Source organism: Limulus polyphemus, unplaced genomic scaffold (assembly GCF_000517525.1).
Source record: "Limulus polyphemus unplaced genomic scaffold, Limulus_polyphemus-2.1.2 Scaffold1438, whole genome shotgun sequence".
Classification (NCBI taxonomy): Eukaryota; Metazoa; Arthropoda; class Merostomata; order Xiphosura; family Limulidae; genus Limulus; species Limulus polyphemus.
Window position 1 is genome coordinate 138,116 of NW_013667048.1, and position 16,392 is coordinate 154,507.

The window sequence follows — 16,392 nt, forward strand, 5'->3', positions numbered from 1 at the left end:
CCAAGCTTGAAGATGAGGGCTCCATGAGAAATTGACTGCTTACACAAACCATTTAAGGAGATTGCATATGAAAGCATTTTTGGGTATGTCTCCCATATATAACAACGAGATACTTATCGAAGAGTTCTCTAATGAGCTCATATGTCACCACATGGGTCTGAGAGACATCTGGTGTCTCGTGGAGTCGTTTTCTGTAGTGAAATAGTTTGAAGTGGTCATGTGGAATCTGAAGTTGTGGACTTGGCTCCAAGGTTAAAATAAGATGTATATAATCAGCTACTGTGCAGCAAATGCTACAAGGTACTATTACACAGCCACCATAATTCCTTATAGGACAACATGGCTCTCCTGGCACAGTTTTAATGTTTGTTGCAGTACCTCTGGTTTAACTGAGTTGGATGTAGCCACCAACTTTGGTGAGTTCAACAGTCAGCTCCCACTAAGCATCATGTTTGCTGGCTTGGAGAACCATTGAATGGGCATTACATGGTATGTACTGATAAATAAACATGAATTGCTGGCATGGAGACATGTAACTCTGACTCGGTCTTTGAAACATTGTGTGCTAAATTAAGGTCTCTGATCTGGATTTGGGCATGACCAGATTCAAAAGGATTTAGTAATTCCCCCTAATGTGCAAATGATATTCTCTGGTATACTGTAGATGCAGTCTAGTGCTGTTCACTATCTGCTGCTATGTTAGAACCAATGCATTAAGAACACATTTCTCTCTGGAAAGCAGGCTGCACTAGCTCAACAATTATTTATCTGAGCATGGGCGTTGTATCAGTGACAGACTATGGGTATTTTGCTATTCAGCTTTCAAATGGAATTGTCATCAGTACTGTAACAGAGGCAGGGGTAATAATATAAATTAGAAGTACTGTCAGTTTTTCAGTCCATGTCTTATGTCAAGAATGAACACACAGCTTCCAAAGGTCTAATTAAGTATTGTACAAACAATCATAACTCAAAGATAGCCAAGAACTCGGTGAACTGCTCAAATAGTTTGCTGATGCGTTTGTGAGACCAGATGGCCAATTGGGTTGAATAAGAATCACGTCATAACATAGGTACAACTGTTGAAACTATTTACTCTCAATCAATATTTCAATAAAAAATTACATTAACCTTGTACCTGATGATGACAAAACCTTGTCGAAACGTTGTACATTTGCTGTTATATTAAAGTTTTTCTTCATTACCCATTCAAGCCGTCTCCAGCCATTATTAGTCTCAAAGTGGGTTCCTCGTCATCGAATTTGAACTCCCCACAAATTGTTGTTCACTCCCCTGATTAATAATTTATTTTGCCTTTTCTCACCCTATAACCCAATCAACTAGTTTTTCCTCAGTACACAGTAATGTCATTTTCATAGATAATGTTCAGTGTCATCACACCTTAATGTAAATCTATGCAGAACAAACCATTTCTCTCTTCCACGTAAAAATATCACTGAAACAAAGGCAAGAAATTGGTTAGGGAAGGTTTTCCTTTAGTGAATCCATGTTTGTTCTCTTTTACAAGTCTGGAAGTTTGCCATATAGTCACCAAAAGATATTAAGATGTTGGAACTACACCTTATCTTATGTTGTAAAATCAAGGAAGAAATGTAAAGAAAACGTATTATATTTACAAGTTGTGTTTATTCACTTTTCTTCTTTATTATGATCACAGTTAACTACGAAAAAGTATGACTTGGATTAACTTATGGGAAAGAAACTAATTCATCTCTTACACCAGGTTTTTCCAAACCTAGAGTTAACTTATAATGGCTGGAGACGGCTTGAATGGGTATTGAAGAAAACTTTAACATAAGTTTAACTAGAGTTAACTTATGGGAAACAAACTAATTCATTCCTTACATCAGGTTTTTCCAAACTTAGGGTTAACTTATGGGAAACAAACTAATTCCTCCTTTACACCAGGTTTTTCCAATCTTAGGGTTAACTTATGGGAAACAAACTAATTCATCCCTTACACCAGGTTTTTCCAAACTTAGGGTTAACTTATGGGAAACAAACTAATTCATCCTTTACACCAGGTTTTTCCAAACTTAGGGTTAACTTATGGGAAACAAACTAATTCATCCCTTACACAAGGTTTTTCCAAACCTAGAGTTAACTTATGGGAAACAAAATAATTCATCCCTTACACCAGGTTTTTCCAAACTTAGGGTTAACTTATGGGAAACAAACTAATTCATCCCTTACACCAGGTTTTTCCAAACTTAGGGTTAACTTATGGGAAACAAACTAATTCATCCCTTACACCAGGTTTTTTTCCAAACCGAGGGTATTGCAAAAGATACATTTTCTCACAGGTACAATACACAGAAACTCAACTTATATTAGTTGCTTTCAAAGTTAATTTTCTTTCACTTTTTGGAAATTTTAAAATTATTTTAGGATCTGATATTTTATATATATATATATTTGGGGATGAGTTGTCAAGTAATAATGTGAAAACCTTCTTCTAGTTACTTGAAACTATTATATACCAGTTTGTCTACATGAGTGGTAAACCAAGATGGATTTAGTTGGTATTTGTCAGATTACAAACACTTGCAAACCTCAAACTATGGCAAGTGAATTTTGATTCCAGTCTTCAAAGTACTATATTATTGTTCTTCAGTGGCAAGTTTCCAAAGTTATAATGATGAAATCTGATTCCTTGTGGTGGACAAAGCACGGATAGCCCATTGCATAGCTTTGCACAAAACAGCGAACCTATATTATCATTTCTGTGGTTGGAACACTCATTCTTATTCTCTGAAACCACACTTCAGATTTTCTAAGGTCAAGATTAAAATGAAGATTTTCAATGAAGTCACTATTCTCTTCTTACAGTTCATAGGAGTTAAAAATGCTTAGGTTAAGTGTAAGTTATAGATACTTCAACCATCCACTGATTTGTACATGTAGACAACATTCTGATTACCTTCACCTGCTGCCTGAATGATTCACAATGTGGTTGATTGACAGTTGCTTGTACCTAGGACTACTGACAATTAAATGGATAACATCAAATAACACAAAAAAATATATTCATTAAAATCTACACTATAAACACAAACTTACGTAGTTAAAATTAATAAAAATGTGGGTCTGAATTGGTGCATTTAAGACAACAATTACCATTACAGCTTTGTAGTTTGTAATCCAATCACAACAATTACCATTACAGCTTTGTAGTTTGTAATCCAATCACAACAATTACCATTACAGCTTTGAAGTTTGTAACCCAATCACAACAATTACCATTACAGCTTTGTAGTTTGTAATCCAATCACAACAATTACCATTACAGCTTTGTAGTTTGTAATCCAATCACAAGGAAGAATTATCTGATTGGAGGACTACTGTTTGATGCTGTCTATTTGTATAAGAATTATTTGATTAGAATAAATTAGATGACTTATGGTATTCATAAACTTTATTATAACAGCAGGTTATATTGTTTTCTATATATTGATAAAGGTTGATCAAGACTAATATTAAATTTCCCAGGTAAAGGAAGTAGACATTAATACATTTAGTAGACCACTAGTTACACATAGAAGACAAAATTGGATTACAAACTACAAAGCTATAATGGTAATTGACAAATAAACAGTGTCAAACATAAGTCCTCCAATCAGATAATTCTTATACAAATAAACAGTGTCAAACATAAGTCCTCCAATCAGATAATTCTTATACAAATAAACAGTGTCAAACAGTAGTCTTCCAATCAGATAATTCTTATACAAATAAACAGTGTCAAACAGTAGCCCTCCAATCAGATAATTCTTATACAATAAACAGTGTCAAACATAAGTCCTCCAATCAGATAATTCTTATACAAATAAACAATGTCTAACAGTAGCCCTCCAATCAGATAATTCTTATACAAATAAACAGTGTCAAACATAAGTCCTCCAATCAGATAATTCTTATACAAATAAACAGTGTCTAACAGTAATCCTCCAATCAGATAAAACTAAAAACAGGGTGAAATAGATGTGGACAATTGTTGTGTCTAATGATAAACTAATAACAGCTAAAAAACCTCTTCAAACTTCCATTAACCTTTCAGAAAGAACATACACGTACAACACAGAATACTCTATTAATGACATGGCAATCTTTTTAGAAAATAAAAAAAATCTTCGAAATAAATTAAAAATAGGAATACCATATTTGAAGATATGTAGCTACTGATATCATGCCTTAAATGATGTTAAATTTTCAACACTAGAACAAAAGTTGATTTGTAAAAGTAGTCTTATGTCTGAGCTTTACAAGTACACCCAACTGTACCGTGTTCTTAAACTACCTAATTACAAAAGTTACAAACTTCATCACGGTGAAAGAAAGTAAGAACACACACTAATGTAGACAAAAAAATTAAAAACTGTTTCCAATTAACTAATAGAACATAAAATTTACAAATTGGAATAATATTACACAGATGTACATTTTAAAATTAGCCACTGATGTAGCCCCCACAAGTAATATGAATACTGTAAATCTTCTTGAAATTAGTGAACATTTCTATTGATAGTAAATTGTTAACATAAATGAAAGTATCTTTTCTCTCTTTGTGAGTGATTAAATAATAACTAATTTTACAACCACACCAAGATTTTCTAAAAAAAAACATTTAAAAAAAAAGGAAATAACCAAACTGAAATATTTTAAGTTATCCATACATAAATAATGTTAAACAATGCTAATAACATATGTTTTTGGTGCAAATAAGTTTGTCAAAGGGGAGTAACAACATCATTTCAAGCAAAAGAAATCATCAAAATTTTCTCTACTCAGCTTTTGGATGTTTTTATTATCAAAATTAGCATACCAACAATTCAAATTTCTAATTTTAAAGTCACTAGTACGAGTAGATGAAAATCTAGGTCAGGGAAATGTGTGGAAAAATCCAGGATTTTCAAGATGACTTATAAAGTAAAATGATGTGTAATAAGTGTAACTATAAAGATTTTGTCTTTAAGGCATGATATGTTAAAGTTGTGAATTTTATACATATACATTAACCAGGTACAAGTTAAACAGTCTGGGATTTGGAAAATTTCACTTGAAATCAAGAATATGTCCAGGACCATCTGCTAAATAAGTTGGAATCCAGTTTGGATTCTTCAAGAACTAGTACTGAACAATTAATTACGGATTTAAATAACAGAAATCATAGTACAGGTTATGAAAATGAGTAAGTAGGTTTTTAAATACGGACTGACAATTTATACCTGAAACCTTAAATTTATAACAGAGTCCCTGAATAACTGCTGTCTAACAGAATCCTCGTTATTTTAAATATTACAAATTTTAGTCACTTTTACAGCAATAGTTTAAACAATTACAGAAGTATGTTACGTCAAGTAACTTAAAAAAGAAACTGAAGGAGCTTAACAAAGGTTGACAAATCCCATTAAGGTTCAAAATTACATATAATCAAATTGATGTGGTTAAAAATATAAGATCAAACTTTGCACTACACTCATATATACATTAGCACATAATATAATGAAACCAAAGGAATTATTTTTTATATTTACGAATAATAAATCATAAGGCAGTTTTATATTTATTGTATGTTTACACCATGAAATATTGCTTGTTAATTTGAAACAGATTGTAATTACAGAGATTCTACAGCAGCTGAAATGTAAGTTATATCCTGATCTTGTTTATACTAAAAAAAAAGAAGTAAGAATTGAGAAAACTTTACATAACTAAAAATTCAACTAATAGTACACTTATATTTTGGCTTTGTTGGTAATATTTTAATGTCAAATGGCTGCACCAAAACTTCATCGTTTCATTTCTTTTTGCTCTTTCCAAGAGTGTGTGTGTGTGACTGTGGTTGAGTCTGGGCTTGCATGATTGCCAATTTCCTTTTGTTGAATGTGTTAATTTCTTCTTCCAACCTCTTCTTTTCTTCCTCTAGCTTCTTCTTTTCTTCAGCATGTTGCTTTTTCAAGCTGTCAAACTTGGTATGAAGCTTTATAAAGAAGTGAAAGACAAGGACATTAAAACTTCATGTCAGAGGAACTATTACTATCAAATAAACCATAAGATGTTTGAGTGTACATTAAAACTTCATGTCAGAGGAACTATTACTCTCAAATAAACCATAAGATGTTTGAGTGTACATTAAAACTTCATGTCAGAGGAACTATTAGTCTCAAATAAACCATAAGATGTTTGAGTGTACATTAAAACTTCATGTCAGAGGAACTATTACTCTCAAATAAACCATAAGATGTTTGAGTGTACATTAAAACTTCATGTCAGAGGAACTATTACTATCAAATAAACCATAAGATGTATGAATGTACATTAAAACTTCATGTCAGAGGAACTATTACTCTCAAATAAACCCTAAGATGTATGAATGTACATTAAAACTTCATGTCAGAGGAACTATTAGTCTCAAATAAACCATAAGATGTTTGAGTGTACATTAAAACTTCATGTCAGAGGAACTATTACTATCAAATAAATCATAAGATGTATGAGTGTACATTAAAACTTCATGTCAGAGGAACTATTACTCTCACATAAACCATAAGATGTACGAGTGTATTCAATTGGCTGGTAATTCTGACAATAGGAACCAAGATCTGTGCTTAAGAGGTGAGAAAATTACAAGAGCAATTTTGTCATATCAAAATAAAAAAAGCTATTTCTGTCTCTACTAAGACTTAGCCGACAACAAAACTACCAGATGAACAAGGACTGACTAGTTAGCCAACAATAAAATTACTGCATGACCAGAAACTGACTAGCTAGCCAACATTAAAAGAATTCTATGATCCAGAACTGACTAGTTAGCCAACAACAAAACTACCAGATGAACAAGGACTGACTAGTTAGCCAACAATAAAATTACTGCATGACCAGAAACTGACTAGCTAGCCAACATTAAAAGAATTGTATGATCAAGAACTGACTAGTTAGCCAACATTAAAAGAATTGTATGACCAAAAACTGACTAGCTAGCCAACATTAAAAGAATTGTATGATCAAGAACTGACTAGTTAGCCAACATTAAAAGAATTGTATGACCAAAAACTGACTAGCTAGCCAACATTAAAAGAATTGTACGATCAAGAACTGACTAGTTAGCCAACAATAAAACTACTGCATGATCAAGAACTGACTAGCTAGCCAACATTAAAAGAACTGTATGATCCAGAACTGACTATCTAGCCAACATTAAAAGAACTGTATGATCCAGAACTGACTATCCAGCCAACAATTAAACTACTGCATGACCAGAGACAAACTACAAATATAAACATGAGATTAATGATTAAATTTAACTTGAAAGATGAGTGTGGAAGTGAATGAACGAATATGCTTCTGTTCAGTTATTACCTCTTTTTCTGCTTCTTTTAGTTCTGCCTCTTTTTCTTTCACACGGACCACAAACGACTGCCTCATCTCTTCTTCCTTTCGCTGGAGAGCCTATATAGGAAGAACATGTATAACCCTAGCCACATTATAAATGTAACAGCCATGAGAAACAAGTTTTCTCCAATTTCTGAGCATAAGTTATTACAGAATTCATACACTATTCTTACAGCATATTTAAACCATTTATCAAATCTAACTGTATTCCATACCCATCCAAGTTACAAAGAAATATTCTTAATATGATACAACATGGCTTATTTTGGCATCTTACGGTCACTACGTACACTGTAGCACACAGGCCCCTATCTTCCACACTGGATAATGACCATATCCAAGTTTTACTTACTATTCATTAACTCTCTTGCTATAGACTTGGTCAAATTAGCCAAGTTTGTGAACCCAAATTGACCTTTATAGTTTTCATACTGTAACTTCTAATATGTAATTTTAGTAATTATTAAGAGTCATTTGTAGACAAAAAATCAGATTTTTTAAGGAAGTATTTTCACTTAAAATTTCTCCATGAATACATGAGGTCAAAGTGTTGATTGCTCCAAATGCATAGGGGTGGTAAATAAATTAGATAAGAGGGGGATACCTAGAGATCAAATGTCATAATTCTCATACAAGATGAGATTCAGATTTTTTTTTTAAATACTGCCTTATAAGTAAAGAATTTAAAAATTATATAATATTAACATATGGATTATTAGCTACATTCTTATGCCAAGTGTATTTGCATATCATGATAAGAAAAGAGCTTAATTAAATTTTGAATGTAACTCACTAAAAACTCCTGACACGTGCAGAAAAAAATGACAGTAGCAAAAGTATTCACGGCTCAAATCAGGCTTCTATGGGCTGTCTGTTAGCAGCCATTACTGTAGTATTTTAGTATAGGTCCCAAAATTTTGTATTAAATTTGCTTGCAGATGAAATAATCTTACCTGCACATGTTCTTGTCTTTTTTGTTCATACGTTTCTTGAAAGCTCACTGGTTTGTTGTCAGCACCAACATCTGAGAAGCCCATCTGCTCTAATCTCATCCTGCGATACAACTCATAATGATGAGTGTGGGTTTGCTCCATCATGTCTTGCATGTTGATCCTTATAAGCATCTCCCGAAGTTTTACAAAGTCACAGTGGTTCTCGTTTTCCACTAGAAAACAAAATTTATCAAATCAAGGAACATCTCACTTCATTATCAAAGTTTTGATTATTAAACTTTCAACCTCACAAGTGTAAAACAGAAATTAAACTTCATACAAGTGCCTCGAGTCCTTTACGAGAGTTTCACATCTGACAGCAAACAACATATGATTTGGTGTTCACACAAACATTTATCATTATTAAACAAAGAGCAGATCTAGACTGTCAAGATCTTTTATCAGACATCATGGAGGAGATGAACCAAAAACGTTTTTTGCCCCCTACCATTGTTCATATGTATTGGAGTAATCAGGCATGTAACATGATAAAAAAGGAAACATGCATATACTTAAGCTACACTTTATAAGACTCCTGAATTTAAGATAAACTTGTTACAATAAAACTCCTAAAAATCAATGCTAACTGTGTTAAAGTGTTGGAACAATAGAATACTTGTTTATAAATATTTGAACAACAAACTTCAATAGCTTGAATCTTACAAGTTCTTGATATTAGTTAAAATCTGAGACTTAGGTTTTAGCTGCATGAAGCTGGAAAGGATCAAAGATATTAAATATCAAGTTAATTATTACTGTGAAACAAATAAATATTAGCAGTTTGCACTATGTCTGTAAAACTTAAAATATTTGTTACATGACCTCTAATCATCAGTTCAGTACTCTTGTGGACACTATACTGGTCACTTTTTTTGTATTCATCACTGTGCTCTACTTTATCAAAGAATTCAAAAACCATAGATTCATATTCTGGAACAATTCACCATTGCCTAACTTATTGTTCTGCAGATATTTTTGGCCACAACATTACCTTGAACAGTGCCCCAGGGATACTGTCTTGCTCTAATCATTTTGTTGTTTATCTTTGTAAACTCAGTACTACCCACAACAGCGAAAGGTATGTGATTCTGAGAACAAATAAAATCAATGGTTTATCAATAAAAAGCTATCCAATATATTAGGAAATTATCTTAAATATGTGTTGTGTAACAATAACTTGGAAGAAGTTATAACAAAACAAACAAGCACCTGGCAGTTTTTTCTCATTAAATTAATAGAGTAAAATAATACTGCTATACAAACATGCAGTTTGTAAGTCATGCACCATCACACAACAATTTAGTTAAAAATTTCTCTTTTCTTCAAATACTGTAAAACAAGATAGTAAAGATCTCAAGAACATTCAAGTTGGAAAGTCATATCCAGAATATATATTCCACATAAATATTATTATTCAAAATGTGTACACAAAACTCTATATATTAAGTAAGATGACAAAAATTCAAGCTTATATTTCATACATATATATTCAAGCATGAATATATTTTCTTTCTACAAAATTCATGGTTGAATTAGTGTACCGGTTTCTATTTGTGCTACATTTATGGGTGAGTTGGTCTATAAATTTTTATTTGTGCTAAATTCATTATCACAGTTTCTCTTTGTGGTACATTCATGGTTTAATTTGTCTACTAAAGTTTCACTTTGTGGTACATGTACGGTTGAATTAGTCTACCACAGTTTTTGTATGTGCTACATTTGTGGTTGGATTATTTTTTATTTGATACTCACATTCATGGATGAATTTGTTTCTGCTACAGTTTCATCATCTGTTGGAAACTGGTATATTTGTACACCATTACTGACAAGTTCACTCATAATCTGGATTAAAAGAAAACTAAATTAGATACTCAAAAGATGATATATAAAATGATGTAACAATTATAGTACAGTACTAAACTCAGTATTCATCACAACTAATTAGTAAAACTAACATTAAAAACAAAAGACAGATTATGTAAGCTTACAAACCTATTAAAAATAATTGCACCTTTTCTGCTTTGTGTATTCCATAAAATATGTTTGCTTAAACTCACACTTTAGTCTTTCATTATTATATGTCGATTATGCTCATCTAAGACACGCTGACACAAAAGTTATATTCAATATAATTAAAACAAAATTTTCAAAGCTTTGTAAAAAGAACTATAAAAATGTCAGTTGAAAAATACATGCTGTAATCCACCTTTAGGTACTGTTTTCACCTTTATCTTGAATTGTTGTAATTTAGTTTTACGTACTGTTCTCACCTTTATTTTCAACCACTGTAACTCAGTTTTAGATATGGTTCCTTACCTTTATTTTGAACCACTGTAATTTGGTTTTAGATATAGTTCCTTACCTTTATTTTCAACCACTGTAATTCAGTTTTAGATATGGTTCCTTACCTTTATTTTGAACTGCTGTAATTCAGTTTTAGATATGGTTCCTACCTTTATTTTGAACCGCTGTAACTCAGTTTTAGATATGGTATCTGATTTAGCAATAATTGGGATAATGTTTATTTTGCTGTCCAATTTTTTCATACACACCAAGTCAATAGACTTCAACCTAAAGCAGATTGTCAGAAAAGATTAAAAAACAATTTTTCACTAGAATATGAATATATGAAATCAGTTTGACTAGAATTTCTGAAGAAACAAAAAGTAAATTATATAATGTTAACAACAGTTTTACTTTGCAGTGGCATTTTACCTGAATCAGGCTTAATATACAAAAATAATACATTTCAAGATATAAGATAAACATGTTTCTACAAGGAACTGTTTTATAAAATGTAGAATTTGAGTTAAAATCAGTTTTGAAACAAGTCTCTTTGATGTTTGAAGTTCATGGCACCTTTATAGAATATTATATACACTATGTCATAATAAATTTAATCTTCGTACAGTCTTTATCTTAGTTACTGTTCCAACCACCATGAGTACGTAGAGTGAAAAATGTGGAATTCTACAACTAGAATAATAATAATTTTACTATTTTGTCCAAATACAATTAAAACATCTTCTTAAATTTAAAATAGGTCTTATTTGTATGGGTCATATGTTGATTCTTTATACCTATGATGTTCATTTGTTTCCTATTCTATCAAGGTAGAAGTTATTAGTGGAATATAAACTTTTACAAGTTAATTTAAAAACGTACTTGTAAATATGTAATAAAGAGAGTAAGATACTTACCCATGTCCTGTAGGACATATGAAGTAGAGACAAGCATGGGCTCGTGTGTCATGATATGTTGAGAGAGAACGTTTGATTTTTAATTCCTCTTGTAGGTAGTTCTCAAACTGTGTGTCAATGTAATCAACAATAGCTTGGAAACTGGAAAATAAATAACTTTCGTTAAGCCTTCTTAAAAGATTGTCTACTTAATGATCTACATAAACTAGTCATAGTGAAATAAAAGTATACTGATGAGTACAATAGAATAGAAGGCAACTGTTGTAAAGAATACACGAGTGTAGAGAACGACATTCCTGAAGTTTTCGTCTTCAGATGAATACTCTATCTAAACCATTCCAGTGTACTCATCATGAATACTCTACCTAAACCATTCCAGTGTACTCATCATGAATACTCTACCTAAACCATTCCAGTGTACTCATCATGAATACTCTACCTAAACCATTCCAGTACTCATCACGAATACTCTACCTAAACCATTCCAGTGTACTCATCATGAATACTCTACCTAAACCATTCCAGTGTACTCATCATGAATACTCTACCTAATAGTGGCGGGGGGGGGTGTCAAAAAATGGACATTTAAAATTCAGTTTTATTTTGTAGTGTTAGGTTTTTTTTTCTATATTTACACAAACTGGAGAGACGTTTCTTTACCATTTAAAGTAGTTTAGTTTTTCCTTTTACTGCAGCCATAAATAAATTTTTTTTGTCATTTTCGAACTTTTTTTTTTCTTCCTTTTTTTTTATGGGAAAACCATGCAGAACCGCACGTTGTTGAATATAAAAATAAACGTAAGAATAGAAGCAAAAGGAATGGAAACGGTTATCATTCAACAAAGGTTTATGTTTTTCATTTGGCTTTTTTCTTTTCTTATTTATCTTTCTACCAAACTTTCCATGTTTAACTAAATTCCACCAAACTTTGTTTTTCATTCATCTTTTTACCAATCATCCTTCCACCAAGCTTTGTTTTTCATTCATCTTTCTACCAATCATCCTTCCAACAAACTTTATTTTTATTCATCTTTCTACCAGTCATCCTTCCAACAAACTTTGTTTTTCATTCATCTTTCTATCAATCATCCTTCCACCAAGCTATGTTTTTCATTCATCTTTCTACCAGTCATCCTTCCAATAAACTTTGTTTTTCATTCATCTTTCTATCAATCATCCTTCCACCAAGCTTTGTTTTTCATTCATCTTTCTATCAATCATCCTTCCAACAAACTTTGTTTTTCATTCATCTTTCTACCAATCATCCTTCCACCAAACTTTATGTCTTTAATCATCAATCCACCAAGCTATGTTTTTCATTCATCTTTCTACCAATCATCCTTCCAATAAACTTTGTTTTTCATTCATCTTTCTACCAATCATCCTTCCAATAAACTTTGTTTTTCATTCATCTTTCTACCAATCCTCCTTCCACCAAGCTTTGTTTTTCATTCATCTTTCTACCAATCATCCTTCCACCAAACTTTGTTTTTCATTCATCTTTCTACCAATCATCCTTCTAACTAACTAGATGTTTTTGTTCATTTTTTTATTGTTGTTTTTTCTAGAAGGAAGGTGATAAAGCAAAGTTAAATAATTATAAACCAATTACATTACTTGCTAATTTGTCTAAAAGTATTGAAAAATAAAAAAAAGTTATTAGTAGGCTTCTTGGAATTTCCAAAATGTTTTCTAAAAATCAGTTTGGTTTTAAAGATGGCCTCGGGGTACAAAATGTGGTTTATGAATTAATAAAAGATTAATTAAATTTTATTAAATTAATAAAAGATATAAAAAATATATTAGCCACTATATTCTAAACGTAAATCTACTGCTGTATTTAGACATTTAGCTTAAAGCATTGGATACTGTGTCTCATCTACTTCTTCAAAATAGTTCAGATTTCTTAACTTTCAGGGGTTCGGCCCCCGTGGCCCCGACCCTGCTTCAAAGACAACGAAAAATCTATGTTTGCGGATTTGCTCTTCGATATTATGAAATATAGACCTAAACGGTCTAAAGTTGTAAAAAATATTTTTAATGTTTTACCTATCTTAAAACATGGCACTATTCTGGGGCCTTTTTTATATTTTATTAATCTTACTAGCGCCCGGCATGGCCAGGTGGTTAGGGCACTCGACTCGCAATCTGTGGGTCGCGGGTTCGAATCCCCGTCACACCAAAACATGCTCACCCTTTCAGCCGTGGGGGCGTTATAATGTGACGGTCAATCCCAATATTCGTTGGTAAAAGAATAGCCCAAGAGTTGGCGGTGGGTGGTGATGACTAGCTGTCTTACACTGCTAAATTAGGGACGGCTAGCGCAGATAGCTCTCGTGTAGCTTTGCGCGAAATTCAAAACAAACAAATAAATAAATCATCTTACTAAATTAAGTATTTTGTATATTAATTAAAAAAATAACGCATTAATAATGCGTATTTAAAATTAATTAAAATAAATTAATTAAAATTAAAATTTAATTAAAATATTAATTAAAAAAATAGATAAAGTGTACACTTTATTTTATTTTTTTAATGATACAAGAGTTTCCAGAAGAGCAGATATTCAAAGTATGGTTGCACGTGCCTTTTCTGCACCCTATTTAGGCGCCTACGCATCAGAAAACTAAATCATTAAAACGAAATATTAATGTTACTTTATCGAAAATAAAGAGAACAACCGGTCGGTTTAATGCTCTTTATTTAACACCAAAGTAATGACAAATAGTAATAATAATTAATTAACAATATAAAAGGAAAGGCCCAGCATGGCCAGGTTGTTAGGGGGCGCTCGACTCGCAGTCTGGGGGTCGCGCGTTCGAGTCCCCCTCACACCAAACATGCTCGCTTTTTCAGCCGTGGGGGCGTTATAATGTCACGGTCAATCCCACTATTCGTTGCTAAAAGAATAGCCCAAGAGTTGGCAGTGGGTGGTGATGACTAGCTGCCTTCCCTCTAGTCTTACACTGATAAATTAGGGACGGCTAGCGCAGATAGCTCTCGTGTAGCTTTGCGCGAAATTAAAAACAAATAATAAACGGAAAATTGAACTTTGGAAGATTTGGTGTTTTCATTATGAATTCCCTTGTTTGTAATTATTGTATATTTAATTTTTATATAAATTTCACTTTGTATTATTTTAAGATATTTAATACAAGTTTAATATTTAGCTAATATACATCCACATATTGTTGTTGTTTTTTTGTAATTTTTTACGAGTTTAAGTGATCTGCTCACAGACAATTGTTTGTTATGTATGCAAATCAGTTAATTTCTAGATAACAACATGTTTATTTATTTTATTTGTAATAAACTTTCTATTTCTAGTTCAAAACGGAAAAATGATACAAACTTCATGTTTTTTTTTCATTTTTCTACCCTGTTATGTTGTTTTTTATATGTATATTTCTACAACAAGCTTTGGCTTCCCAGTGGCTCAGTGGTAAGCCTGCAGACTTACGATACTAAACGTAGGGTTTCGATATTCATAGTGGGCAGAGCAAAGATAGCCCTTAGTGTAGCTTTGCGCTTACCAACAACAATGAATAAGGAATTTTGAGCTATTTTGTACACCTTACTGTAAAATATATATGAAGAACCCCCACTCCAGTGGCATAGCGGCAAGGCTTATAGTGTTAAAATCTGGGTTTCAATACCCGAGGTTGGCACAGCACAGATAGCCATTGTGTAGCTTTTTGTTTAACTCCAAACAAATAAAGTATTAAAAAACAAATAAACGAACAGAGCACCTGTTCGTGCAGACAGAAATTAGGATGAAAATTTAAATAATTTATATCTTGCAGAGTGACATTATTTTCTGTCTGTCCTAGAGTGACATTATTTTCTGTCTGTCCTAGAGTGACATTATTTTCTGTCTGTCGTAGAGTGACATTATTTTCTGTCTGTCCTAGAGTGACATTATTTTCTGTCTGTCCTAGAGTGACGTTATTTTCTGTCTGTCGTAGAGTGACATTATTTTCTGTCTTTCCTAGAGTGACATTATTTTCTGTCTGTCGTAGAGTGACATTATTTTCTGTCTGTCGTAGAGTGACATTATTTTCTGTCTGTCCTAGAGTGACATTATTTTCTGTCTGTCCTAGAGTGACATTATTTTCTGTCTGTCCTAGAGTGACATTATTTTTTGCCTGGCCTTATACGACTGTTTGTTTGTTGGATTTCGCGCAAATCTACACAAATAGTGGGATTGACCGCCATGTTATAATGATCACCCCCCATGACTGAAAGGAAAAGCATGTTCTGTGACGTGATTCGAACCCGCGATTCGCACATTTCGAATTGAGAACCCTAACCAACAAGCTCCCCCACGGCCGCAAAAATATTTTACATCACATACTATTAGGTTGTTTTTAATTTTAAAGAATTAAGTAAACTGATTCTCCGCGTGTTGTTCTAATGATTTTCTTGATTAACACCCTTCTTTATATATATATTTTTTTTACTTCAGGAACACCCTCGACTCGGCGGGTCTCCGCTTGCTATGTTAGCTGCACAGTGTAACAAGCTGACCAGTAAAAGTCCTCCCCCTCTCGCCGAAGCTGCAGTCGGGAAAGGGTTTCATCCGTGGAAGAAGGGTCCCCAAGCTGTCACTTCGCCCTCTACCGGCCTCCAGTTCTGTTCCCAGCGAGTCCCCGCCTTCTCCAATACTGGTTCTCCTACTCTCACGTATCAAAGGCCCGTAGTGACGTCATCGTGTAACTCTACTTCTTACTGCGGAGATAACCTGTTCTACCCAGGAGCCACGGCGGCATCTCCACAAGCAGACATTG

At 32.7% G+C, this 16,392-nt stretch overlaps 1 protein-coding gene across 1 annotated transcript in view; it reads right to left on the bottom strand.

The window, feature by feature from the left end:
• Positions 1–4,783: 4,783 nt before the first annotated feature.
• Positions 4,784–16,392, bottom strand: part of LOC106463571 (septin-2-like) — a 20,601-nt gene continuing 8,992 nt past the window's right edge. The window contains exons 5-11 of the mRNA XM_013923621.2: positions 11,606–11,746; positions 10,859–10,976; positions 10,158–10,247; positions 9,397–9,493; positions 8,367–8,578; positions 7,381–7,470; positions 4,784–6,001 (exon numbers count right to left, since the gene is read on the bottom strand). Of these exons, the coding sequence (XP_013779075.1) occupies positions 5,819–6,001; positions 7,381–7,470; positions 8,367–8,578; positions 9,397–9,493; positions 10,158–10,247; positions 10,859–10,976; positions 11,606–11,746 (931 nt within the window). The 3' untranslated portion in view covers positions 4,784–5,818. The remainder of the gene's footprint in view (positions 6,002–7,380; positions 7,471–8,366; positions 8,579–9,396; positions 9,494–10,157; positions 10,248–10,858; positions 10,977–11,605; positions 11,747–16,392) is intronic.